Source organism: Esox lucius, chromosome 3 (genome assembly GCF_011004845.1).
Source record: "Esox lucius isolate fEsoLuc1 chromosome 3, fEsoLuc1.pri, whole genome shotgun sequence".
Taxonomy (NCBI): Eukaryota; Metazoa; Chordata; class Actinopteri; order Esociformes; family Esocidae; genus Esox; species Esox lucius.
In genome coordinates, this window is record NC_047571.1 from 16,078,134 (window position 1) to 16,103,397 (window position 25,264).

Genomic DNA, 25,264 nt, shown 5'->3' on the forward strand with positions numbered 1-25,264 from the left:
CACAAATCTCCATCAACTGCAAGATGCTATCCTATCAATATGGGCCAACATTTCTAAAGAATGCTTTCAGCATCTTGTTGAATCAATGCCACGTAGAAGTTCTGAAGGCGAAAGGGGGTCAAACACAGTATTAGTATGGTGTTCCTAATAATCCTTTAGGTGAGTGTATATATCTGAGACCAACGTGGTGTGTCCTGGCAAAGGATCTGAATCCTTACATGAGATATTTCTGTTTTTCATTTTCAATAAATTAACCAATTTTCTAGAAATGAATTTACAAAAAATTATATCTATTAAAAATTATATAAAAAAATCAAAATATGGAGAAAGAGAAAAGTTTCTGAATACTTTTTCCAAGCCACTGTATATTCTAGTTCAAACATTGATCTAAAATAACATAATATCTATCCTATACAAGAATGTCCACCTGCAATAAACAAACTGAAAAACTCTAAAAGCACATTTCAAAAACCATTCTAGATATAAACCTTGGTCAGGTGCTAAATGCTTTGTAGTGATTTGTGAGGTAGCAATGGCATCCCACAATACCGACTGGCATGAAGCACTCAACACATAGATTATTTACAAGACATTGAAAAGTTGTCTTCTCTACCTGCATATTGGAGAGAATTAATTTTCTGGGCTTCTTCCTATAGCAGAGTAAATCCCAGAGCCTGTGCCAGAGGTATGAAGCCATCAGACACATACTGCTAACTAGCCAAATGTCCCTGGCCTTGAAGAAGCTGTCCATGGATTTATCCTTTCCTGCTGTCTCTCTTTCCCTCTTGTTTCCATTCTCCATTCTGTCTTTAATCTTAGTGTCCAACAGGGGGCTCTTGAACATCAGAAAGAGTATTCAGAGTGGTCAAAGAGTGTCCAGAGTTAGGAACACTTAAACATTACTATACCACTATCTCTGCTCCACCATTACAACTGTGTCAACACTCAACCCCCAGTCCTCAGCCCTCAGCCCCATTAGCTGACCTCCAAGTCACCCAAAGGACAGGTGGGTTTGTCCAGCTGACAAAAAAAGTGACAGATGCCAGTAAAGACTGTCTAAGAGACAGACTTGCTGAGAGGTCAGCCTCTCTTTCAGTCTCTCGCTCTCAGCGCTGGTTCTAGGCATTAGCGACATAAGTGGTCACTTAGGGCCCCCCGACCGCTAGGGGGCCTCCGACCGCTAGGGGGCCTCCGACCGCTAGGGAGCTCCTGACTGTTAGCTAGAGCTGGGACTGATCTCTCTCACCAAAATTTCAACTTTGATGTCTCACAGAATGGGTAAACAAAATATAAATTAAACTGTTCATGAGTGTCCTTTCTACCCCTGGGGCACTGTGATTCCAAAAATGTGGACATCTAAGTATTGGTTTGGTGGAAAAATAAAGGTAATTAAAAGTGCTATTGATGTTACCTAAAATGTAAAAGTGTTTTGGGGAGACACAACATATTATAAAAATCTGGGAGTTTAACTGGGTAAAAACCAGTGGGTAACACAAAATGCCTTCTAGGTCTTCATAGAAGCTATATTCTTGCGTAATGGTTAGGACATTTGAGCAGTGTCTGAAAGGTACCCTGTTCTAATCCCCCTATTGCCAAGGTGAAAACTATGTTGTTCTGTCCTTCAAGACAGTTAACGCTAATGGGTTTTTCTTCCACCATAACATTCCCCCAGGTCACTGCTGAGAATATAAAGTAATTAATAATTAATGAGTAAATTAATAAGTTACTAATAAACTTTGTTAAATAACAGTAAAATAGGGTTCTATAAAACTAAATATGTATTCACATTAAAATATATATAAACATACACATTGGTTGAAAAGAGAAGGATTCCTTTCTTCCCACTGGTTATGGGTGACGACCTTAACAAAATGTCACCAAACCGTAACCCAAAAAACATTAGCTGACGGAAAACATGATCTATAAGACTAAGTGTTAGTCTCTGACATTTGTGGGGGGTCTGGACCAGGATTTGGAATCTGGTGTACACTGTTTGGGAAAACAAAGTTGCAGCTCTAAAATACTTTCATACCGTAGACTTGTGAACTATACCACTACATACAGAATTTAAAATGGAAAATGCAAATAGTGATTCCTCGTAAAGGTTATATTACTTTTTGCATATCAAATCTGGACTAAACTATATTGCAGATAATGGCGCACTATAGGCTCCGTTTCTCAAAAGTGAGAGATGCCACCCAGTGGATGAAACACAGAAGGTCCCAAAGTCAATTACATGGATTTAAGCTTTATTCTGGAATTTAAGTTACAGCCCCGCTTAGGAAGCTCAGTTGAGAAGGGATATTCAACAATGGTCCTCAAAACCAGTTCCACTATATATTTTTTTCATAGCAACCCCATAATCAAGGACTTATTTAGACCTTGGATCAGATTGGTGAAAGTAATGATGAGGTAGAGCTGAAAACTATCAGGCTCCGGTCCTCGTTATGTAAGAGAAATACTTCTACCGTAGAGATTACAGTATGCTGATTTGTAGACACTTAGACACTAGATGGTGCCAGTCGACCATAGCCTGTATAGGACTGAAAGGACATTAAAACCATTATAAAAATAGTTTGAGTACCAGTGTTTTTAGCTAACATTCCACTCCTTGACACTTCAGATCAACGGAGTACAGGGAATGAAATGTCAACTAAAAAGGCTGATACCTAGTTTTATATACTATGCCTACCTTCAGAAAATCTCCCTCCAGCTCAATGTGCTTCAGCTCCCAGAAGCATCTCATGGTTTCCACTCTTTCCAGGTAGTAGAAAAAGGCAAGGTTAGCTTTTTTCTGGGTGTCACTGCGCTGGCGGACCACCTTGGCAGGTGCAGGCACACAACTGCGGAGGGCCCTCTCTGTCTGCACAGGGACGTGTGGTTTACCTTCTAGTCTCCCAGGGCTGCAGCAACTCATGTCTGGGCTGAAGTAGAAGAAAATCCAGTCATACATGCATGCATGTTGCTAATGGTTACGTGGCACCTTTAAAGATATGTTGATACACGAGGAAATCTGACGATATTTTTAACCTGTCAGTGGTTGGTTAGTTTGTAAAACAACTGAAGTGGCTTCATGTAGTTTGTAGACCAAAAGTAAACTCTGCAGAACGAAAAAGCATAACCATAGTAAAAAATAATAATCATATGGTAGCACCACCGAAACTGTATATGTTTAACTCATAGTGTGGGGTCAAGATTTATTAGGAGGATAAAAAAATAGACCTGGATTGTATCTGTATTTTGGTCACGTGGCCTGTTTTGTCACGTGGGAATGACAAGTTTCGCGGGAATGAAAAACATGGCGAGCGAAGTGCTAGATGATGTTGTTGTACATCCTGTACAATGTCCCGTTTGTTCTAAGGACTTCGTGGCTTCAGAAATCAATGCTCATCTAGACACATGTTTATTAAATAATGATACTTTTCCGACATCTACCAGTAATGAAGAGAACGGACCTCCTCTCAAGAAATCTCGAATGTCTCAAGACACTTCTGTTCCGAAAACTCCACCTGTTAACAAGACAGAATCGTTTAATGCGATAAAAGGTACGCCATCCTCGCCTGTTTTCGGTATGTTTCAAACTAACAGAAAAACGGGCCCAGTTAAGAGTGAACGAAATGTTTTTGTATCGAATAAACAGAGTGCCAGCTCTGCTGTCAGTAAAGGAATGAAACGCAACACACCGGACGAAACTGAGACAAGTGTAGATACGAGTGTTTCTAACACGCTAAAGAAGACCCATCAGGATACAACCTCTGTGCGAACACTGCTTAGTATTGATAAACCACTGGCCGAAAAAATGCGACCGACTACGCTGGAAGAATATTTTGGCCAAAACAAAGTCGTGGGAGAACACACCCTTCTCAGGTCGCTGTTGGACTCTCAGGAGATTCCGTCCTTGATCTTATGGGGACCACCTGGTTGTGGAAAGGTGCGGTGGGCTAATTTTATAAGCTAGAAGTATCAAGTGAGTGTTGTAGGCTAGATAACGCAAGTACTGTACATTTTGAGTGCTAATTATTGATGGGTCTGAAGAAAAAGAAAAGATGTTAACATAATAGTACAACATTTCCATAATTCTGCTGAGGTTTTCAGTGGGTGAAGTTCTTCAGTAGTTGAGTTGATTTAGTGTACTTCAAACAATACTATTAAGTCACTTATGATTCAAACCTTATGAAAACAATCTATAGTTCATAGGTTCTTCCACAAAGTAATGTGATTTCTATATTCTTTTACCATTATCTGACATGTAAGTTCATAACCACACATTCTTTGATTGGTTATTTTGCTGTGCTGATCAATGTTCAGGGTATTACCTCTGTTAATTGCAAACAGTAATGTAGTGGGAGGGTACTGAGTTAGACTGAGAGAATCTGATTCTTAAGTGTTCCTGCTTACATATAGTTTGAAGTAGAATACATTCACATATTAAGTCAGTTGTGTGCCAGAGACCTTGGAAAAGCATGGCCAGGGGTCCAGGGATTTTCACTTGGTGGGGTCACACAATAGCAACTGTTTTCTTCTGTCTGTGATAGCATGTATGTAGATGGGGAGTTCTGTTAAGAACCCTGGCACTAGCTCTGAACATTAACATTCATTGTTTGCAGGGCAGTTTATAAACAATGCATCTTTCATATCCGTCATTTGTATGGGTCATTAGTGATGTCCTGACTCTGTGGGTAGTAAAGATCAATTAAATGTATTTTATGAAGCCCTCTTTACATTAGACGTTAGATCCCATAGAACAAGCAACCACAAGAATGAATGCACAGTATCTAGGAAAAACTCCCCAATATGGCGGGAACCTTGGAAGAAACTTAGAGAGCAGCTAAATTCTGAGTGGTGGCCAGTCCTCTTCTGGCTTCGCCGGGAAAGATCCCATGATACTGAGTGCTAACCCCTGTGTCATGGCCAAATGAGACCTTTTATGAAGTTAATATATAAACAGTTTCATGTTACTGCACTTTTAAGAAGACAGATGACGATCTGTACCAATTAGCTACAGCATTATTTTGACTGACTGGGGACTGGCTAGGTCTCTAATATAAGAGGTGAGTTAGCCTACTCCATTAGAATTCACAAGTAGCCTATTCAAGTACTTGCTTGATCGGCTAAATGGATAAGAATCAAAGGCCTGATATGTTAACTGTTATTTGCATTTCTGCGTCCTTTCTAGACCACCCTGGCCCACATCATAGCTAGTGGCAGTAAGAAGAGAGGCACAGCCCGCTTCGTTACTCTCTCTGCCACCAGCACGTCCACCAATGAGGTGCGAGAGGTCATTAAGCAGGCTCATAATGAGCTAAAACTTATGAAGAGGAAGACCATCCTCTTTATAGATGAGATTCATCGCTTCAACAAGTCACAACAGGTAGGCTAGCATTAAAGACAACTGAAGTGTGCCCGCCAGTAATAAGAACTGCGCTAAAGTTATTGCCCATGATGTATATTGATAGAGGCTAGGGTAAAGGGTAGCACTCCTGCAAGACATTTCCAATGATGATAAATCATTGTATGAAACTGTGTAGACAATTTCAGTAATATCTTGTCTTATTATCAAATCTAAATATTTAGGCAGATGGGTGCACTCTTATTTTCAAATGATCAAACATCAACTGTCTCTGAGTGGTTGAATTGGGGTCATCTGAATCATGGGGATAACCTGTGACTGTGGGAATGCAACAACTTCCATTGATGTCTAAAACGTTTGGGTCAATTAAGAAAGAAAACGAAGGTTAACAGCCGGTTGCAACTGAGTGGCAAACATGGTCTTCCTTGTGGTTCTTGTTAGAAATCCAAACATAATGACATGTACAGTGATGCCTAAGGTGCTAATTAATTTATAGCCATTAATACATCGCAAGCCAATATTTGAATGTAAATAATCCTTCATACAGCATACCACAGTGGTTTTTATGTGCAAATAACATTTAACCACAGTAGGTATCAGATAGTAGGCATGTTTTCACTCTGATAATAACTGTTAATAAGGATGCAAACATGCAATATGAAGGATGTCTTTCTGGGGCATAGAACTATGCCTTATCCTTACCCAGAAATTAGTGTAGATTGTGATTATTATTTATATGAAGTAGAGAGCCCTGGGCTGAAGAGGTGCTAAGATGGAACAAATAGCCACCAGAGGGCGTGCATGAAATCACTGTCCTTTAACCATGTAGCCTAATAATACTTAGCTGTGTTATTAAACCAATGTATATAAGCGTTCATTCACAGGTAATTGATGCGTCATGACTTACCCATGATGTTGAACCACAAACGGAACAGCCAACACCTTTAACTCCTTTCGTCCTGTGTCTTTCTTTTGTCCTCCATCCGTCTCTTGTTGCCCGGGTGTCTCTAGGACACCTTCCTCCCTCATGTGGAGTGTGGGACGGTGACTCTGATCGGGGCGACCACAGAGAACCCTTCGTTCCAAGTGAACGCTGCTCTGCTGAGCAGGTGCAGGGTCCTGGTTCTGGAGAAGCTGTCTGTGGAAGCGATGCGTTCAATACTCCTTAGGACCGTCACTTGGCTGGGGATCAGAGTACTGGGAGAAGATGTCAACGATGCCACGGATCAAGACGAGTTCGATGCAGCCGAGCTCCGATCGGAGTGAGTAGTTAATGCCCTCTCCTCCGGGAATACGTGCCTTGTTATCTGGTACGCTCAGTGATTCAACTGGGGTGCATGTCATCCCAAAGTCTGGGATTTCTAAACCTTGATTTATTGAGAGGGAGGTCCTCCTTCGCTGTCCACCTTAAATGGTTTTCTTTGGGTAATTTATGTGCTGGCAGGGTTGACTGTAGGTATACAGTCCTGGCGGTTGTTCTCAGTCTCTCTCTCTATCTCCCGTCGCTTTCTGTTGACAGAAATTGTGGCTTAGTCTAAGTAAGGTGGCTGTAAACTGCTGGCAGCAGATGAGGGCTCAGTTTTAACAGTCATGGCAGGAGCCATCATGGTCCACTGTCTTTAATCGCATATAGCACCCAGATCACTCATCTGCACAGCTCACTCACCACCATGTGTGATATAAGGGTGAAAAGCTCTGGTCTTGAACAGGTCCTTTCTCAGGGAATTATCCTCTGTCTTTCACCTGGTCTCATTTTGATGTCTGGGCGGGATATACAGGGCTCTGTCTGTGTAATAAATCGAGCAATGATAGGTTCCAAGGAACATTAAAGAAAAATGTTGGCTAATGCTATCAGAATTGAGGTTCATTATACTCTATTCCAAAACCACAGACAGAAGAACATAGGAGGGAGGACATTGATTTGCTTCAAAAATGTTTAACAGTTTCACTTTTTGTCAACAAAATTGGATGTTCAGTAATGTCTGCAACAACACTTACATAACATCATTATTATTATATTTCATTTAGTTTGTTTTGTAGTTTTTTTTTCCAAGTGCCGTTCAGTTAGTACTGTTTGGTTAATGTTGATAGTACTTTGTATACGCAAATGCAGTTCATTTCAATGGAGAAGGGTTTTGGAAAAGCTACGCAAATGCATTTGTTCTGTTGAGAAAAGTCCAGGTAATAGTCTGTATATCATTGGTGCGTTCTGCTCATGTCTTAGTATAAACTTGGGTTATGTTCGTTTGCCTATATGTAGTAGGCATTTCCAATCGTGCAACATGTTAGACTTGAATATTTGATAGAAGAATTGAATGTTTTTAATTAGCCATTCAACTCGGGGTACCTTGCAACACAATTTTCCATAACACAACATTTTATGACCACTATTGCTGCCTTCTCTATTCCCTATCAAATAAAAATGGCAGAGACAGGAATGTTTGGCTGCAGGGGCCTGGGGAATGTCCAACAAGGACATCCAGCCAAGATTAGCTCACACTTACAGTATGTGGCCCTTATAGCCGTCCTTAGCGCTTCTCAGTTCTATTCATGACTATTAGCAAATGGTTTGCAGTCAAATGAGAAGTCGGTAGAAATGTTTTATGGGCTGTTGGTGTAGCAGTGATATCCAGGTCAGATGTCAAACTAAGTGGCTGAAATGTGTAAACAGTTTAGGTAATTCCTCTAACCTCAAAGACAGATTGTTTTATTTAGGCCAGTCAAATCATCATACTGGTACCTCATTATTGTAAATACAATTCAAATATATGTATTTTCTATATGATGGTCTGGCGGCCACTAAACCACATTTCTAGTTACAATGGTGATGTTCTGCCACCTAAAATAAAATCTCAAATTCATCTTAAGAATTATGCCTTCCTTGGATCGACTAGTGCCTGGAATTGTAGGTTAAGTGAGTTCACTTGGATCAGTGTTAAGAGGGTTGATGTCAATAAGGAGATGTTGTGCTGACCCACTTGGATCACATGGAGGGTGTGTGCCATGACCTGTGGACCTGAGGCCGGGTTCAACAGCCCTCTCCCTCTGTCGGCTCAACACTGTCCATGGCCGTCTGTCCACCAACCTGACACTACCCTAACACCCAGGCCAGAAGATGTCTAACCAAGCTTCTAGAATAACATTATTACCCAAGCCAAGTCCTATTAAAAAGGCTGTCTGTATTCATGTCAGCTGGATATCTGACCTCTGCATAAAGTTGTTTTTGGTAAGGGGGTTCACATATTTTATTTGGCACCTCAGTGGCCAAGTGGATCCAATCTCTGTTGTGTACTTGTGTTATAGAAATGGGAGGTTCGGCAGTGTCAATCGGATGACCGTACCTTAAATGTCTTTGCAGTTGCATATTTTCCAAAATTGCCTTTCAATATGAACTGTTTTCTGGAGGTTAGTAGTATTTCAAGGTGTTGACATTTTGCTCAGGCACCATATTTACAATAAGAGTATAGAACCTGGTTTCATACCTGAAGACTAATTGTAACTTTTAGTACCTCTGCTTCATCTGACCAATCTTTGCTAGCCTAACACACACAAGTCACATGTATCTTCTAACCATCCTCCACGTCATGCCAGAGGTGGCCATGGCATAAGAGAATGATGGGTTGAAGTGCTGGTAGAACAGCAGGTGTTAGTGTGGGAACCTGCCCATGGCGGAATTGAAGAGAGCCCCATATGCAGCATTGGTTTACAGGAGGGGGGGTCTGACTCTGATCAGGTCATACATCTGGAATCCTCCCGGCTGCTTTTCATCAGGGTCAATAGGTTAGAAGCGGTGATGAATTGGGTGGTTGGCTGGAGGATCAACCAAAATCTCTAGTGCCTCTCTTTGATTGTTCTGCAGCAGGAATTCTGATCTCCAATGAAATGCTAAGTGCTCAATGTGCCATGTTGTTTATGTGAAACCCAGCAGGTCCTGGGTTTGTTTGACCAGACAGGTGGTTTCCACTCCTCAATAGCTGATATCGAAGCATCCCGGGGTAGTCTTCTGCTGCTATAGCCAATGTGTGACAAGGAGTTGTGCCTTCTGGACTGTGCTTGTTTTGCACACCACTGTTGTTCAGTGCCTATATTTCCCTGTTTATAACCCATATCTTAACTTGCATGATGCTTGTCATCAAATCCAAAACGAACATCCTCCACCTGCCAAATGCTGGTATGTTTGGCATAGGTTGGTAGAATGTTTATTTCTCCAGCCACACTGGAAGTTGTTCACACAGGCCTCTTTAGAGTGCATATGTCTATCTGTTTTTTTACATTGTTTTGCCTACTATGTGCAGTTTCCAAAGTACAGAATCACCACCCTAAGGCCATAGGTTTATGTGACCTCTGTGGGATTCAAACCCACAACCTTGCTGTTGGTAGTGTGAGCCACAAAAGACCATGGCATTGCCTATGTACTATACAATACTGTCATAAACAGGACATGATTGCCACCCACAGTAGTACCACAACTGGTCAGCATATAACCATATAAACCATGTGAACACTGGAAATATCTTTCAACATCAAGCAGGATAGACAGCAAGGCTGAGGAATAAATCCGAGAGCCCCTGAACAGGGTCAGAACTACAAACTGAACTGTTGTGAACAACCACAAGTACGTCTTTGTTGATAAAGCAGGCTTCTACCCAGCCAAAACTTGACAGTGTCGGCGAAATGTCATTGGCCGATGAGCAACTGTCCATGTGCCTGGACAACATGGGAGAAAGATATTCATGTGTGTAGCCATACCTGAAGATGGGGTGGTGGGACACAAGCCACTTATTGGGTCTTACAATGCTGCGGCTGAACACCTCATTGAGGGCTTTAAAGAAAGGGTAACATCTAAATCTAACGCTGTAGCGGCCAACAAAGCCAGGGAGGCTTATTGGCAGCGTCTTGCCGACAGTTAAATTAGTGAGCAGTGTTCTTGTCCTATGTTCTCTATTTTGGCATACAGACTCTTACTTTATTTGTAGTATGATTGAGATGTAAGGACAAGTAAAATAGTCTATCTAAACATGTGAAAACAAGATATTTCAGTTATGGCCTACACATGGGCTACATCTCTTACTCACTGTTAATTATTTAAGATCTACTCCACAGAACACCTAGGTTGCAGGGCTACCTGTATGAATTTAATGATCAAATACCTGAACATTAATGCTGTGAAATGACTTCCTATACACAACTCCCCTTATGTTCTCCCAGGGGCGATCTAATGGGGATATGCATACGGTCTATTCCACCAATATCCTTCGTGATTCCTATGGGGAATAAGTATTCTGTATAGCCTAGGCCCAGTATATGCATATTAACAATAGACCAAGTATTTTTTTGCTAATTACTTGCGACTGCATAAAAAGCATACTTGATCTTAAGAACGCTTGAATGGCCAGGGAACACAACAAATGCATCAAGCAGTTTCGTGAGAGATACCACCTTGTGAACTGCTCTGCATGCAGTATTCTTGCTCAAATGTTCAGCATCAGCGATGGAATACATGATATGTCCACTGGCAAAATATCGCAAAGCACAACACACTGTTCAACATGAGCGCATTACTCCGGCGAGTGGCATTGGAGATGGCTGGCCTTAGAATCTGGCAAATATACGGAATTCCGTCAGATCAGGATCGATATCTTTATTAGAGTACATCATCGGGGTGAACTAGAGTTACACGGCTTTTAAACACCCTCACCATGCGGAGCAGGCCTCCCACAATCCCTGCTACAATCTAGATTGGGTCTTCCAAACGTGCCTGCCTTTTTGTGGGAGGAAGAGCGCTTATATTGGGTAACATCGAGTTAACCATAAAGATAACCTGCTCCGGGCAGTTTAGAGATGCGGCGTACGTTACCATGACAGCATACCTCGGGTAATACGTATTCACCTTTCGTAGTACGGGTTAATCGGGAAGTTACTCCAGAAGTTACCTCGGTAAGCCATTTACCTCGCTTGGTAGTATACTCCTCTGGTGATGAAAGATGTTTACAAACCAATTGAATGCGAAATCAGTTGTTTTGAATGCAATATTTAATGATTTACGTGTATGATCTGTTTGGAGCCTTGTACTAAGAGTTTTGTTACACTGCAACAAAATATTTATAATAGTACCAAAGCGACTGAAATAACTGTAGTTTGAGCTTAAATTGCAACTTCTAGTGAAAACGACAGATGTGATTACTTCAGCAATGTCAGATTCCATCTAGCAAGTGGCAGCAGAATAAATTATCCCACAGATATTAGTGCCACTTAAGTGCTGTTGTTTGAGTAGATTTAGATTTAGTCTACCTGCCCCAGTCAGTTGTGAATCAAAAAGTATGGGGCAATGCCTTCCTTAATCCTTCAGATGAGCTGTTTTGTCCGGTAGGACTGCTCCTGACTGTATTTGTTTGTTGCACCATTCTGTGTAAACCCTTGACACCCATGCGTAAAAGGGCTGCAACAACAAATCGATAAAAATCGATAACGTCGATATAAAAAATTGTTGACAACCAATGTCACTATCGATTAGTTGGGTCTACACGAGACGCTGCAAAAAAATATATACATTTTGAGAGATGGCGCAGGCTGCAACGAAGGAAAGTCGCGGACGACCAAAAACCTCAAAAGTATGGTCCCACTTCACGTTGATGAATTCAACGAAAAAACTTTGTTGCAAAATTTGCAAAGCAGAACTCTCATGGCACGGTAGTACAACTGTGTAATGCATGAGCATTTAAAGAGAAAACACATCGTAGCATTGAAGACAGGAGTTGTAGACGACGTTGTAGCCTTGAAGACAGAAGATGAAGTCTCAACACGGTACGTTAATATAATACAAATTTCAGTTTGTATGCGTGAAGTTAAGTTTTTAGTTAAGTAGTTCATCTTGAATGCATGGCTGTTAACGTAAAGTTTTTTTTAGTTTTTTCCCCCCACCTAACCGGTGATCTACCTGAGCACGTTGAGTTTGTGTATTGTGGAGCATCTCCCGCTACCTAAGCATTCACGACGTTGCTGTTGATTTAAACCAGTTAGTGTCCGATTTGATGAGCTCTATATTTCTCCACAATAGAAACGTTGAGGTATTTAAATGCATTACAATTTGCATTAACATTTACCGTGTCAGTCAAGTCTCTCCTCCAGCTTCATGTAATTCCCTGGAATACTTTTCCAACACTTTTTTTTATGACTGCCTAGATTTGTTCTAATTAATACATTGTAAAAGGATAAGCAAAATATGGAACATTTTAATTAATTGTAAATAAAACGCTTGCATTTAATTTGGGGAATAGTGTATTTTTTCTATCTGATTCATTGAAGTAGTAATCGACAGATACATCTTTTATCAAAGTAGTTGTTAGTTACTGATGTTTCTTATGTACTGGAACCGACATGCCTAGCACATCACACTCAGTTGCTTGGAAGCACTTGTTTAGCTCATTCCAATGCTCAGTCATACCCCAGGCCTAGATGGGGTATTTCAGAAAGCGAGTTTAGTGAAAACTTAGTTAGTTGATTCAGAGTTGATGGAAACGTATAATGGTTTTAGCAACAGTTGTTAGGGAGATTGTAAAGGAAATTATGAAACGGAAGTAAACAACGATGGAATTGTCCAAACGTTACTATGGTTACTCGAGTGACAACAGTTTGAAATTGGTAGGAGTGGGTCAGGAAATGGCGGAAGGGAAGTATGACTTTTAGCCAGCTGAGTGTGTGGGGCTGCAGCTGGATGCTGTTGGAGTTTGTCCTACTCTTTAACTGAAACCTGCATCCCGAATGTGTTAGACATGGTGGTTTCTTTTCACAAAGAGCCAGTTCATATTGAAACACAAATACTCAGCAGAAATCTTTGTCGGGAGAGGGTGATCTGACCCCGCTTGTATGTTTTAACATTCCCTGATGATTCTGTTTGAGCATTACCATTTTTTTGCACAATCGACATCTCAGGACCGGCTCCAGGGTATAATGAGGGGGGCATATCTTATTCCTATACTATTTGCAGTGTTTAAGGGGAAACAAAACATTGAGGGGCTAAGCATTTTGACGACTTGGGAACACTAGTCAGTTAATATTTTAGGGTTTCCGTATGATTGGCTGCATAGAGTGCACTTGTGCCTATCACTGCTCCTTCAGTAAATGAATGAGATTATGTGAACTTGGAAGACTCTCTACAGCATTAATGCTGCTACAAGAAAATCAGTTTGCCAATTTGCATCTAAGGCGACTGGGTGGGCGTCACTGGGAATAACACCGGCAAAAAGATGAATGTTGGCCTACATTTCATTCATTTGAATGACTAACCTCTTATGTAGGCCCTTGTGTCCTGGAGGGTGGTTGGGTCCGATGAGCTTCCTCCAGAGACACTTTCAGCAATAGTTCATCGGCTGTTTTGACTAAGGCCATCTCTACCGCCTCTGTGTGGTGGTGGTGGACCCCCACCTGTTTTGACTAAGGCCATCTCTACCGCCTCTGTGTGGTGGTGGTGGACCCCCACCTGTTTTGACTAAGGCCATCTCTACCGCCTCTGTGTGGTGGTGGTGGACCCCCACCTGTTTTGACTAAGGCCATCTCTACCGCCTCTGTGTGGTGGTGGTGGACCCCCACCTGTTTTGACTAAGGCCATCTCTACCGCCTCTGTGTGGTGGTGGTGGACCCCCACCTGTTTTGACTAAGGCCATCTCTACTGCCTCTGTGTGGTGGTGGTGGACCCCCACCTGTTTTGACTAAGGCCATCTCTACCGCCTCTGTGCGTGGTGATGGTGGACCCCCACCTGTTTTGACTAAGGCCATCTCTACCGCCTCTGTGTGGTGGTGGTGGACCCCCACCTGTTTTGACTAAGGCCATCTCTACCGCCTCTGTGCGTGGTGATGGTGGACCCCCACCTGTTTTGACTAAGGCCATCTCTACTGCCTCTGTGTGGTGGTGGTGGACCCCCACCTGTTTTGACTAAGGCCATCTCTACTGCCTCTGTGTGGTGGTGGTGGACCCCCACCTGTTTTGACTAAGGCCATCTCTACCCGCCTCTGTGTGGTGGTGGTGGTGGACCCCCACCTGTTTTGACTAAGGCCATCTCTACCGCCTCTGTGCGTGGTGATGGTGGACTCCCACCTGTTTTGACTGGGGGCATTGTCGTGGAAAACACTTCAGATTTCCAGACAAAAAAGATTCATAGACTCAGGAGCCTTCAAATCCAAAAGTAGACTTTATTGACGTCATAAAGCCGTGCTGATCTGCAGCGCAACCAAGCCATGTTGGTCTGCAGAACAACCGACTTCCAAACCTTAAACACAAATTTTTATACAATATGGTTATACAATGATATTAGGTCCTCCCATTATGCTAATTTCTGGATGGATCCTTCTGGAATCTTCCATCAATGTTTTTCACAACCCTCTGGGATTCGCTCCCCAGCCAGTACTCATCATGACTCAGCATATTCTCTGAAGTCGAAGGACTTCCCTATCTATGGGCTCACTCATCCTCCCAAGGCATTCAAGGACAAGAAACAGGTCATTCTGACATCAAGATGAAATAAACTGTTGCTCCTTAGTCACATCAATTTAGTAAGAAGGTCAACTGTTGACCTTGACACACATTGAAATCCAAATGTTATACCTTATTCTTCATCAGTCTCTCTTAACAATTAACTGTGGAAAAATCTGACAATTGGACTGTTAGGGAAAATTATATGAGCCCTGGTTAAATGTTTCGTTAACACCCAATTGATATGCAAGAGATCACATGAGACGTTCGGTCTACTCTTCATCAGGTTAATGTGAAATAACATTTTATGAAAACATCCCTACAGCATCTCTACAGCCTCTTTTGGACCCCCACCTGTTTTTCAGCCCTCAGCCTTTTTTCTGTTGGCTATAATGGAGTTCCAATTTCAACATGTCCAGTGAGCACACATTTGGAGACTTTAATGCATAAAGGCATTTAGGTGTTACTTTTGAAGGAACCGAAATATGTCAATTGTATGTTTATTTACTTATTCAATTATTCTTCATTATTTAGTATAAACATTTATTCCTATGTACTCAATTTCTGTCCTAATAGGCAATTGTTTGAATGTTAATGGTTTAGAGATTTTTCTGTGAGCTGTGAATGCAGGGGCATTGCTTGAAATTGCCTAGCTAGCTTGCTTCTCGAGATAACACCACTCTCTTATGAGATGGCCCCAGAACAGATCAGAATGTGTCCCTAATTGAAACGGGGGCTTTGACAGCTCAGTCAGTCAACCCAGAGTTGTGGTTTAAAGTCATAGTATGTTAACCCTGCACTCTGAAATACCCCCATGTCTGTCTGACGGATTTATTTACCAATGCATCGGCCATGTGATTCAATGTCTGTAGGAGCCATCAGTTTTCGTTAACAGGGTGGTATACCTAAATAACTGGCCCTTGGGTGTAGACACACGACAGTGACTGGTCATTTGAGTCAACTGATTCCCAATCCTCCCTGATGCTTTACTCATTACATTAACCGTTAGGAATCAATACCTAAACCTAAGTGATTCCTAACGTTAACTATAACCTTGGAATTCGTATTGTGCCATACATTTTACATATTCATGGCATTATACTACTGCTATTCCACTGGAAACGGAAATGTCCCAGATTGACATCAACCCTGATCCTGCTTGTGTATATGGCCAATATACCACAGCTAAGCAATATATCTCATGCACTGCATCACAGAGTGCCTGGATACCTCCCTTAGCTGTGGTATATTGGCCATGTACCAGAAACCTGAGAGTTGCCTTATTGCTATTCTAAAATGGCTACCAAAATGTATACCGTGTTGTCTGTTATTATACCACAGCTTTCAATCATTAGGAATTCAGGAAACAACATACCCTTTTTATTATTTACAAATATATAAATAGTATTTATATCCTGTTGTTTATAAATTGGTTCATGTTTTCATGTGTTGTAGACCTAAGGTGTACATTGAGCAGAAGGCTTTGGACACCATAGCCCATCTGTGTGATGGCGATGCCCGGGCGGGGCTCAATGGACTCCAGTTGGCTGTCCAGGCCCGGGTGGGTGCAGCACGTCCTAGCCAATCAGGATCTGACAACGCCTCGCAGGATATAGTATTGCTGGAGGAGCATGTGAAGGAGGGCCTTCAGAGGTCCCACATCCTCTACGACAAAGCAGGTAACTCCAATGTCATAATATGCCAGCCTGGCCCTAGAGAGCTGATAGGTTACTGATCAAGACCAATTGAGCTTATTGACCAATACAGAGATTGACTGAGTTCATCACCACTGAAAACATTTTCTTGTAGTTTTTATTTGTATTAAGTGGACATTATCTTTTTAGCTTGTTCTTGTACTTTGCCCTTCACTAGTGTGGGAGAAATTATACTTATCTTTCAGTTCAAATCCTTTCCATATGTTAAATGTCTAGCACAGATGCCCATCTTGAATAATGCGATAATCAGGCCATGGTGTTGGAGGTCCATTGTTTCCACTGTGCCCATTGTCATGTAACTTGACAACTCCCTTTCTGTACCTGCTCCCCACTTTATACCCCCAAGATATTCACCTTGACCTTGTGTCACCTCCTGTGGTGGGCCATTTGCACTGTCTGGCAAGACTTGGTGCCTCGTTGTCTAATGCCGTTATTTGGGCCTCAGGAAGTAATTCACTGGTAGAGTAATTGTCTTAACCTGCATAGGTTAAGATTACAATGATAGATTCTATATTAGCAGGAGGAATCATGTCCTTCCATTGCATGCGGTCTCTCTCCATGCAGCGTGTTAAATTACTCCGCTATATTTTCTAAGTAAAGGTGTCTGTGTTGTTAATCTATCAATATCTATGTGAAATTCCATGACACTAGACTGACACATTTGGATTTTTTTATGATTTTTAAAATTAATCTGATTATTACAGAGTGGTGAAATTCAACTTTTAGTCAACTGCATTCTTTTAAAACTCCTATTTGTGCAGATGAAAACTATAAACAGTGTTCATTGAACACATCTGAGGGGATCTCTTGGGCTACCTGGATGCAATGGAGGTGCAGTTATTGAACAAATGTCTTGTGACCCAGGAGACCCTAAGTTAGATATCTGCTGGCGTCATTTTCCCACCAGAGACAGATGGCCTCTGCAGTGTGCCAGCTAGCATGACCGTTCATTATAATTCTCCATGGCCTCGGTCCTACTGTAGCTCTGTCAAGGTGCTGGTGCCTGAGTAATTTCATCCATCTTAGATGTAGGGATCTGACCGCCCCTTACACTGATCTATTATGAGTTAATTTTGGTCCCCATTAGCTCCTGCTTATGCAACAGCTGGTCTTCCTGGGGCCTATATTAATTATAACAAATTAACAAGACTATCTATACTATCGTCAGTAGTTCTCCCTTCGGGGTTGTCTATACTATCGTCAGTAGTTCTCCCTCCGGGGTTGTCTATACTATCGTCAGTAGTTCTCCCTTCAGGGTTGTCTATACTATCGTCAGTAGTTCCCCTGTCTGGGTTGTCTATACTATCGTCAGTAGTTCCCCTGTCTGGGTTGTCTATACTATCGTCAGTAGTTCCCCTGTCAGGGTTGTCTATACTATCGTCAGTAGTTCTCCCGTCGGGGTTGTCTATACTATCGTCAGTAGTTCCCCTGTCTGGGTTGTCTTTACTATCGTCAGTAGTTCTCCCTTCGGGGTTGTCTATACTATCGTCAGTAGTTCTCCCTTCGGGGTTGTCTATACTATCGTCAGTAGTTCTCCCTTCGGGGTTGTCTATACTATCGTCAGTAGTTCTCCCTTCGGGGTTGTCTATACTATCGTCAGTAGTTCTCCCTGTCTGGGTTGTCTATACTATCGTCAGTAGTTCTCCCTGTCTGGGTTGTCTATACTATCGTCAGTAGTTCTCCCTGTCTGGGTTGTCTATACTATCGTCAGTAGTTCTCCCTGTCTGGGTTGTCTATACTATCGTCAGTAGTTCTCCCTGTCTGGGTTGTCTATACTATCGTCAGTAGTTCTCCCTTCGGGGTTGTCTATACTATCGTCAGTAGTTCTCCCTTCGGGGTTGTCTATACTATCGTCAGTAGTTCTCCTGTCAGGGTTGTCTATACTATCGTCAGTAGTTCTCCCTTCGGGGTTGTCTATACTATCGTCAGTAGTTCTCCTGTCAGGGTTGTCTATACTATCGTTAGTAGTTCTCCCTTCAGGGTTGTCTATACTATCGTCAGTAGTTCTCCCTTCGGGGTTGTCTATACTATCGTCAGTAGTTCCCCTGTCTGGGTTGTCTACACTATCGTCAGTAGTTCCCCTGTCTGGGTTGTCTATACTATCGTCAGTAGTTCTCCCGTCGGGGTTGTCTGTACTATCGTCAGTAGTTCAGTTTCTTGCCAGAGTAAAAAGAAACAAAAAGTCTTTGTGTAAAACATTAGATTTGGATCGCTAGGGATCAGCATGCATTGAAACAGCATGTGTTTACTTTCAGACAGATGTTCTCCCAACTTAAAAGAACCGGTGAACTGGGTCAGGCTAACTCTCTATGTGCTATCTTGAAGAGTAATTACTGCTTAAACCCATGTCCACTAGGCCGGGGTGAAGACCTTCCACTGGCCCTTTTATGTAAAAGATATGCTGCTGTTGGCCAGGCTGGGGCAGGGTGTAGATTTTACTGTATGTTGTTGGTATATATTGACTTCTACCAGGAGAGATGAAACTTCCCTCAACTGGACCAATGAATCAGATGTGTAACCCTGGGAATTGGTCCTTGGGGTGTAGTGTCACTAAAGTAAGGTGATGACATGCTAATTGGACAAATGGATGAAGTCATATAATATGTTTTTGATGTGGACCGGCATGGGTTGTGTTCCTCCTCACCTAACCCCCCTGTTGTGTGGTTTGTACATGAAGGAGAGGAGCACTACAACTGCATCTCAGCCCTTCACAAGTCCATGAGGGGTTCCCACGACAATGCCTCCCTCTACTGGCTGGGGCGCATGCTGGAGGGAGGAGAGGACCCACTGTATGTGGCACGCAGATTGGTGCGCTTCGCTAGTGAAGACGTGGGTGTGTGACTGTCTTCTGGCTCTCTTTCAACCAGTATGCCTTTTAAAAACAGTATGTTCCATTTTCCAGGTTTTTAAAGGAGATTGTCATCTGTGCTTGCATAAGGTGCACTTTTATTAACAGTTATTTTTTTCTTTGTCCCAGTTGTATTTTGCCAAACTCTAACTCAAAACGCAATAGCGTTTTTGTTTGTTTCTTTACAGGAGTTGTGTATTCAAGATCATAGCCTGTAGATCTAGTCCAGTCGACGTCCTTAAATTAAGCTCTTTAGAATGTCCTTCTATTCTGTTAGTCGTGTCGTTTTACAGTTTGGAAAAAGTTTTATCGTTTGTTGACAGGTGAAGGAGTCAGTTTGTCTACAGAAAAATAGATAATTAACATCCCACTTCTGTCTGTTTTGTTCAGGTCTGGCAGATCCTTCTGCCCTTCCTCAGGCTGTGTCTGCCTTCCAGGCCTGCCACTTCATCGGGATGCCCGAGTGTGAGGTGAGGGAACACCTAAACCAAGAGTCTTTACATCTGACCGAAGTTTTGAAGCTGGCGTCCAAACTGCAATCACTCAATGAAATGTTTTTGTTTTTTTTCTCACACTGGTTCATTATTTTATTGACCAATTATTAACTATCTCAGAATTACATGGGTAATCACACAGGATAAAATCTCAATGTATGAATAATGTTTTCCTGTTTGGAAATGTTAAATAACTTATTTTTGTACATTAGCAATATACTACACCTAAAAAACACAGATTTTTGGTGAGGAACTCTGGAGGCTCTGGAGTTGGAATGGTGAATAATGTCATAAAACAAACCCAGTAAAGGTGACACTCCCCACTCCCTCCTTTTACCCCTCAGGTGATTTTGGCCCAGTGTGTGGTGTACCTGGCTAGGGCTCCCAAGTCTGTGGAGATCTACAAGGCGTACAATAACGTGAAGGCCAGTTTGAGGAACCATAAGGGCCCTCTGCCCTCTGTTCCTCTCCACCTCCGCAATGCCCCCACCAGGCTGATGAAGGACCTGGGCTACTCTAAAGGTTACAAGTACAACCCTGCCTTCAGTGTCCCTGTGGAGCAGGACTACCTGCCCGAGGAGCTCCAGGGCATGGACTTCTTCACCTGGAACCCCTCAGACCCATAACATGTGATTTGAGGTTGACCCATGACCTTTGAGGTTTCATGTGTGGGATGTGCGATGAGGACCTCAGTCAATGCTGCTGATGGTAGACTAATCATTCTCTGTAGTGACCAAAACCAATTGTTCAGTGATGTTTTTCACTTTGTTTAAATAATATATGTTGTATTGTAGATAGTAACCATTCATTGTTTGTATTCTTTCACAAACAAACTGATCTATTTTCTCTAGTAAGCTGTTAGAAGCGTTTGATTATAATGCATTTTATTGTTCAGGACTGGTTTATTATACAGTATGTAGGATTGGAGATTTATTTCAATTTTGAGCCATTGTCTGCAAACAAAAGAAATTATATTAAAGTTAATCCTATGAATTGCTGTTTTTTGCAGTTTTAACACAAGCTCTCTTACCTAACATGCCTTGTTGTGACAGCCATACTGCACCACAGTGAAGTTATTTACTCACTACATATATGTCATTATTTAAATGATGGCATTTCATTCACCAGCTAGAAGTCATAACTCACCTGGCTGATCCAGGGGATGAAGGAGGCCACGCGGGTGAAGACAGTGGGTTTCTGGGGGGTGTTGCAGCCTTTACCATCTACAAAGCTGGTTACCCCCTGGACGTACCACTCACCATCTTTGTCCTGACAGCTCAGAGGCCCACCTGAGTCACCCTGGAAAAACATTAAGTCAAACAGCCACAATGGAAATTATCCCTTACCCAACCCTTTCCATTTTACTCAACCCCTTTCACTGCTAAAGCAATGAAAGTCCCCAAGAGATTAGTGGGCTCCATTGTGAAAGGGTTGGAAAGGCTTGTAACAGAGCTGGCTGTCCAGCCAAATGGAGTAACAGAGCAAGATGAGCCTTGGTCAGTGTGGTGACCATGAACCCAATGGATACTCCAGAGCTTTGAAGAAAACCTGATAACAGCACAGCTGAGTCAAATGTTAATCTTTTAGCATGACAACGATCAGAAACAAACAATCAAGAAAACACTGGATTGCCTTAGTGACAAGTCTGTGAATGACCTTGAGTGGCCCAGCTAAAGAGGGATTTTACTTGGTAGAGGTAAAAGCAAGACCCCGAAGCTGCGATTGCTGCCAAAGGCACTTGTAAAAAGTATAGAATAAAAGGGCCAAATACTTAGTAAAATAATTATTTCTTCATGTTTTTTCACTTAATTAAAGCTTGGACCCATGCTTTTATGGAGTATAAGATGATGTAAGCAGTTAAAAAACAATAGTTTTTTTTTCTCACAGCTTTTTGTTCATATATACATAGGGTGCCAATTATTCTGGAAGCACTTTCAGATGATAATAGCAGTACCAGTATATACTGTACTAGTTCACAGTTCAGATAATGGCAGTACCAGTATATACTGTACTAGTTCACTGTTCAGATAATGGCAGTACCAGTATATACTGTACTAGTTCACAGTTCAGATAATGGCAGTGCCAGTATATACTGTACTAGTTCACAGTTCAGATAATGGCAGTACCAGTATATACTGTACTAGTTCACAGTTCAGATAATAGCAGTACCAGTATATACTGTACTAGTTCACTGTTCAGATAATGGCAGTACCAGTATATACTGTACTAGTTCACATGGTAACATCACCAGTTTAGGTCATTTGACTACTGATTTAATCACTCACATGACAGGCGGATTTGCTCCCTCCCCCAGCACAGATCATGGTGGTCTTTACAGAGCTACCCCACCAGTCACTCTGCCTGCAGACACTGTGCTCCACCACAGGAAGCATTGCCTGTTGCAGTTGGGTGGCTGCTGGACCACCAGCTGAGAGGAGAGAATATGAACAACAAAGACACCACCATATGACTAGAGTATTTAGGCTTATGTTTTTCATCAGAATATACTATAGGTCTACAATGACTAGTCTTGCTTTGCCAGAATGACGATGTCACCTCCAACTACGAAAGTCTGGAGCCATCAATTCTCTAAGTCCTTGAACCTGCCAAATGAGGAGCGGTAAAAAGCCTACACCCACTGTTTAAATCTATACCCCTTTCTTGTTGGCAAATTGAATGTCACTGTTCCATTCATTTGGGAATAGCTTTGAAGTGTGTGGCTTTTTTTTTGGTGTTTTATCCAACTCTAGCAACAAATCCTTGAAGTCGCCAGTCTTGTGTTACGTCGAGACTACATTGCAAGTCTACATAATGCCAAACAAAGTGAGCACATAAAAAAGGGTGAAAACTGTAATTGAACCGGGCAGAAGTGAGGGTCTTACAGTAGAGGCGGCCCCAGCCGGTAACGTAACAGGGCTGGTTGTGGGTTAGAATGGCACCACTCTCTGGAAGGCAGGCCAGCTGGACTTTGTCATTGATCGAAGCACTCCTCTCCAGCTTCAGCAGAGCAATGTCATTCCTCAAAATAACAAGAGAGCAATAGAGAAAAAGGCTTATGCGGTCAGGGCTAGAGGATAGTTCCTTCTGCTATGTTGCAGCAAGTCTAGAAGACAAAAGAAGACCATACATAATGTTTTGATCTGTCTGTGGCCCACTAACATTTTAAGCACTGTCGGGCATTATTGATTCAGCTGCTTGTCTATGAAAGTGACTCAGGTTAGTCATTCTCCCCAAGGACACAGGGGGGTATCTCTCTGCAAAGTTTGCAGACCTAGTTTTACTTAAACCTGTTTGTGCTTTACATCTGAGCGTAATCATGAAGGACTTGCAGGGCTCTTTCTTACCCACAGGAGACACAGTTACCGTTCCAGTCAGGGTGAAGGATCATCTTGCCCACCATGATTGACTGCTCGTGGCCCTCATCGGTCTTCATGTCATGCTCTGCCAGGACCACTCTGTAGGTGTGGAACCTGGTTCAGACCAGAAGGAAACGCACACAAACAAGTTGATTATACAGTTGTGTTATATTATCGATTCATTACAGCCATGGTTAGCCACACAACACAAATGGACCAGTGTTTATTTTGCCCTCTGACAAGTGATGACTTTAGTCCTACAGTGCCACATGTTGTGCTGATGACTCTGAGATCTGGGAGAGACACTCCTCCAAATGGTTTTTATGGGCCATACAGTACATTAAACATCTACTACCTATTTACATACAGTACAGTTGCCTGATGTGACTATAACTTATAGAAATCTTAAAGCCTGTTTCATGAGATTTTGTGTGCTGGACTCACGTTATGCAGTGTGCGGCTGTCATGACCCAGTTTTCCGCGATTAGAGTACCTCCACAGGTGGGGAAGAACGACTCCAGAGAAACCTAAGAATAGGTGGCAATGATTTTTAACACCAAGATCATCTACAAACCAGATGGTTACTGGGTATTTATTACCAAAGACATGATAGGACCATAGTGGAAGATATGTGTGAGTGTGTGTCTGAGTCTATCTTTACATATCAATAAACCAGGAATGTGTGAGGTCTGCCGTCAGGTCACGCCCTCAGCCCTGTCATAGATCACCCGAGCGCAGCACACGCCTCAGATCACCCAAATTCTGAGCACCTGTGCACGCACTCCTGTCTACACGCGCCGCCCTTTACATTTCAGTTCAGTCCCCCTGTTTATTAGCGAGGTATTGCCAGTATTATCTGCATTCTGAGCGTTTACGTGGTCTCTGTATTTGATTATCCGGTTACGACTTTGAGCCAATCTGTTTGATGACGTTGTCTCCTGCCTGCTCCGTTGGTGTACTGTTGCTCTCTGATGACTGACAACCTGTGTTTTTGACTCCTGTCTGATTCTTGACTACGACTCCTGCTCAACGTTCTGTGCCTTGGTTTAAAATAATCTGTGTTTTTGACTCCTGTCTGATTCTTGACTACGACTCCTGCTCAATGTTCTGTGCTTTGGTTCTGCGCTTGAATCCGACCTCCCGACTCTGTATTCATTACAGAATGTAAACTCTGCATCATTGTGGTCACTAGCTGCTGTGCTCCCTGCAGATGAATTACAAAACAAAGTACAGGCAGGTCACTAAATGGGTGGACGATGAAATACAATGCATATATTTAGGGAACCAAGTCCACTGTTATTTTGTTATACTATTTAAATTGGTGAAATGTTTTTGTGTTATTGGAATTTGTATGTTTTCCTATTTGAATTTATCCCCCCGACCTTTCATTATTTTATTTGTTAAGCAGTTTAAAATGCATCCCCTATAAGGACGTGCTTGATGAATAAAGTAGAATTTGATAGCATACTTTTAATTATCAGTCAATTCTTAGTGTGTTCTCTTCAAACTATGACTCCCAGTCTTACCTGCCATGGCCAGCTGTAAGGCCGGGCTTCTTCCCCGTTTATGACCCTACTGATGCTAGGAGCGGAGGTGGGAATGCCACAGCCTGAGACAATAAGGGATATAATGTAAGAAAATTGGTCTTTCAAAAATAGTACATTTTCTACTCCGGTTCATTATAGGCAATAAGAAAAAATATGCCAATTTCATGAACTAAAAATCCAAGAGTGTATTTTTTTTTCACTTTTCGATTAGATTTTTTAAACCAAACCATTTAAAAACATTGTATAGCTTACTCACCAGCTGCTGCGACTGCAAGAAGCAAAACAAGAGCCAGTTCCATACTTCATCAATTCTCCTCCTAGCCCATAGATTAATATATACCCAGGGCAAGCCGTTATCACCAGGCCTGCCTGGGATAGGACACCCACTTGCCAGGTGGAACTGAAGAATGAATGACTCAATACAGTCGTTTTCACCTGTTATGTAATATTTGCATTATGGACAGCATTGGGGCTCACATACCAGT

At 42.2% G+C, this 25,264-nt stretch overlaps 3 protein-coding genes across 5 annotated transcripts in view; 1 reads left to right on the forward strand and 2 right to left on the reverse strand.

The window, feature by feature from the left end:
* The window catches only part of mylk4a (myosin light chain kinase family, member 4a), a 35,554-nt gene extending 32,391 nt beyond the window's left edge, over positions 1-3,163 (reverse strand). The window contains exons 1-2 of one of the 2 annotated variants that reach the window (XM_020045551.3): positions 3,031-3,163; positions 2,693-2,924 (exon numbers count right to left, since the gene is read on the reverse strand). In XM_020045551.3, coding sequence (XP_019901110.2) covers positions 2,693-2,917 — 225 coding nt within the window. In that variant the 5' untranslated portion in view covers positions 2,918-2,924; positions 3,031-3,163. Of the gene's footprint in view, positions 1-2,692 lie in introns of both variants that reach the window. The other variant, XM_020045550.3, reaches the window with a different exon arrangement.
* An 85-nt stretch (positions 3,164-3,248) lies between these two features.
* Positions 3,249-20,869, forward strand: wrnip1 (WRN helicase interacting protein 1). 2 transcript variants are annotated; one of them, XM_010885285.3, is made up of 7 exons: positions 3,249-3,931; positions 5,177-5,371; positions 6,362-6,612; positions 16,275-16,498; positions 19,212-19,367; positions 19,773-19,852; positions 20,221-20,869. In XM_010885285.3, exons 1-7 carry the CDS (start codon positions 3,272-3,274, stop codon positions 20,500-20,502), a joined length of 1,848 nt encoding a protein of 615 aa, XP_010883587.2. In that variant the 5' UTR covers positions 3,249-3,271; the 3' UTR covers positions 20,503-20,869. The 2 variants fall into 2 exon arrangements, with proteins under 2 accessions (XP_010883587.2, XP_034146248.1); XM_034290357.1 differs by lacking the exon at positions 20,221-20,869 and having other exon boundaries at positions 3,250-3,931; positions 19,212-19,418; positions 19,773-19,832.
* On the reverse strand, positions 20,756-25,078 carry LOC105020175 (chymotrypsin-like elastase family member 3B). The gene is made up of 8 exons (XM_010886951.2): positions 25,036-25,078; positions 24,759-24,841; positions 23,677-23,759; positions 23,221-23,346; positions 22,759-22,895; positions 22,162-22,304; positions 21,023-21,175; positions 20,756-20,829 (listed from the first exon to the last, which is right to left on the reverse strand). Exons 1-8 carry the CDS (start codon positions 25,076-25,078, stop codon positions 20,812-20,814), a joined length of 786 nt encoding a protein of 261 aa, XP_010885253.2. The 3' UTR covers positions 20,756-20,811.
* Between the last annotated feature and the right edge of the window lie 186 nt (positions 25,079-25,264).

What these genes read in the sequence shown, in the direction of transcription:
- wrnip1 (XM_010885285.3), top strand. Translation starts at nt 3,272, where the DNA reads ATGACAAGTTTCGCGGGAATGAAAAACATGGCGAGCGAAGTGCTAGAT. An exon ending in GCTTCAACAAGTCACAACAG is followed by an intron (nt 5,372 to 6,361) that starts GTAGGCTAGCAT and finishes GGGTGTCTCTAG; the next exon opens with GACACCTTCCTCCCTCATGT. An exon ending in TCGGGATGCCCGAGTGTGAG is followed by an intron (nt 19,853 to 20,220) that starts GTGAGGGAACAC and finishes TTTACCCCTCAG; the next exon opens with GTGATTTTGGCCCAGTGTGT.
- LOC105020175 (XM_010886951.2), bottom strand. Translation starts at nt 25,078, where the DNA reads ATGGAACTGGCTCTTGTTTTGCTTCTTGCAGTCGCAGCAGCTG. An exon ending in CTTACAGCTGGCCATGGCAG is followed by an intron (nt 23,760 to 24,758) that starts GTAAGACTGGGA and finishes ACCTATTCTTAG; the next exon opens with GTTTCTCTGGAGTCGTTCTT. An exon ending in CGGCTGGGGCCGCCTCTACT is followed by an intron (nt 22,305 to 22,758) that starts GTAAGACCCTCA and finishes CTCTCCTCTCAG; the next exon opens with CTGGTGGTCCAGCAGCCACC.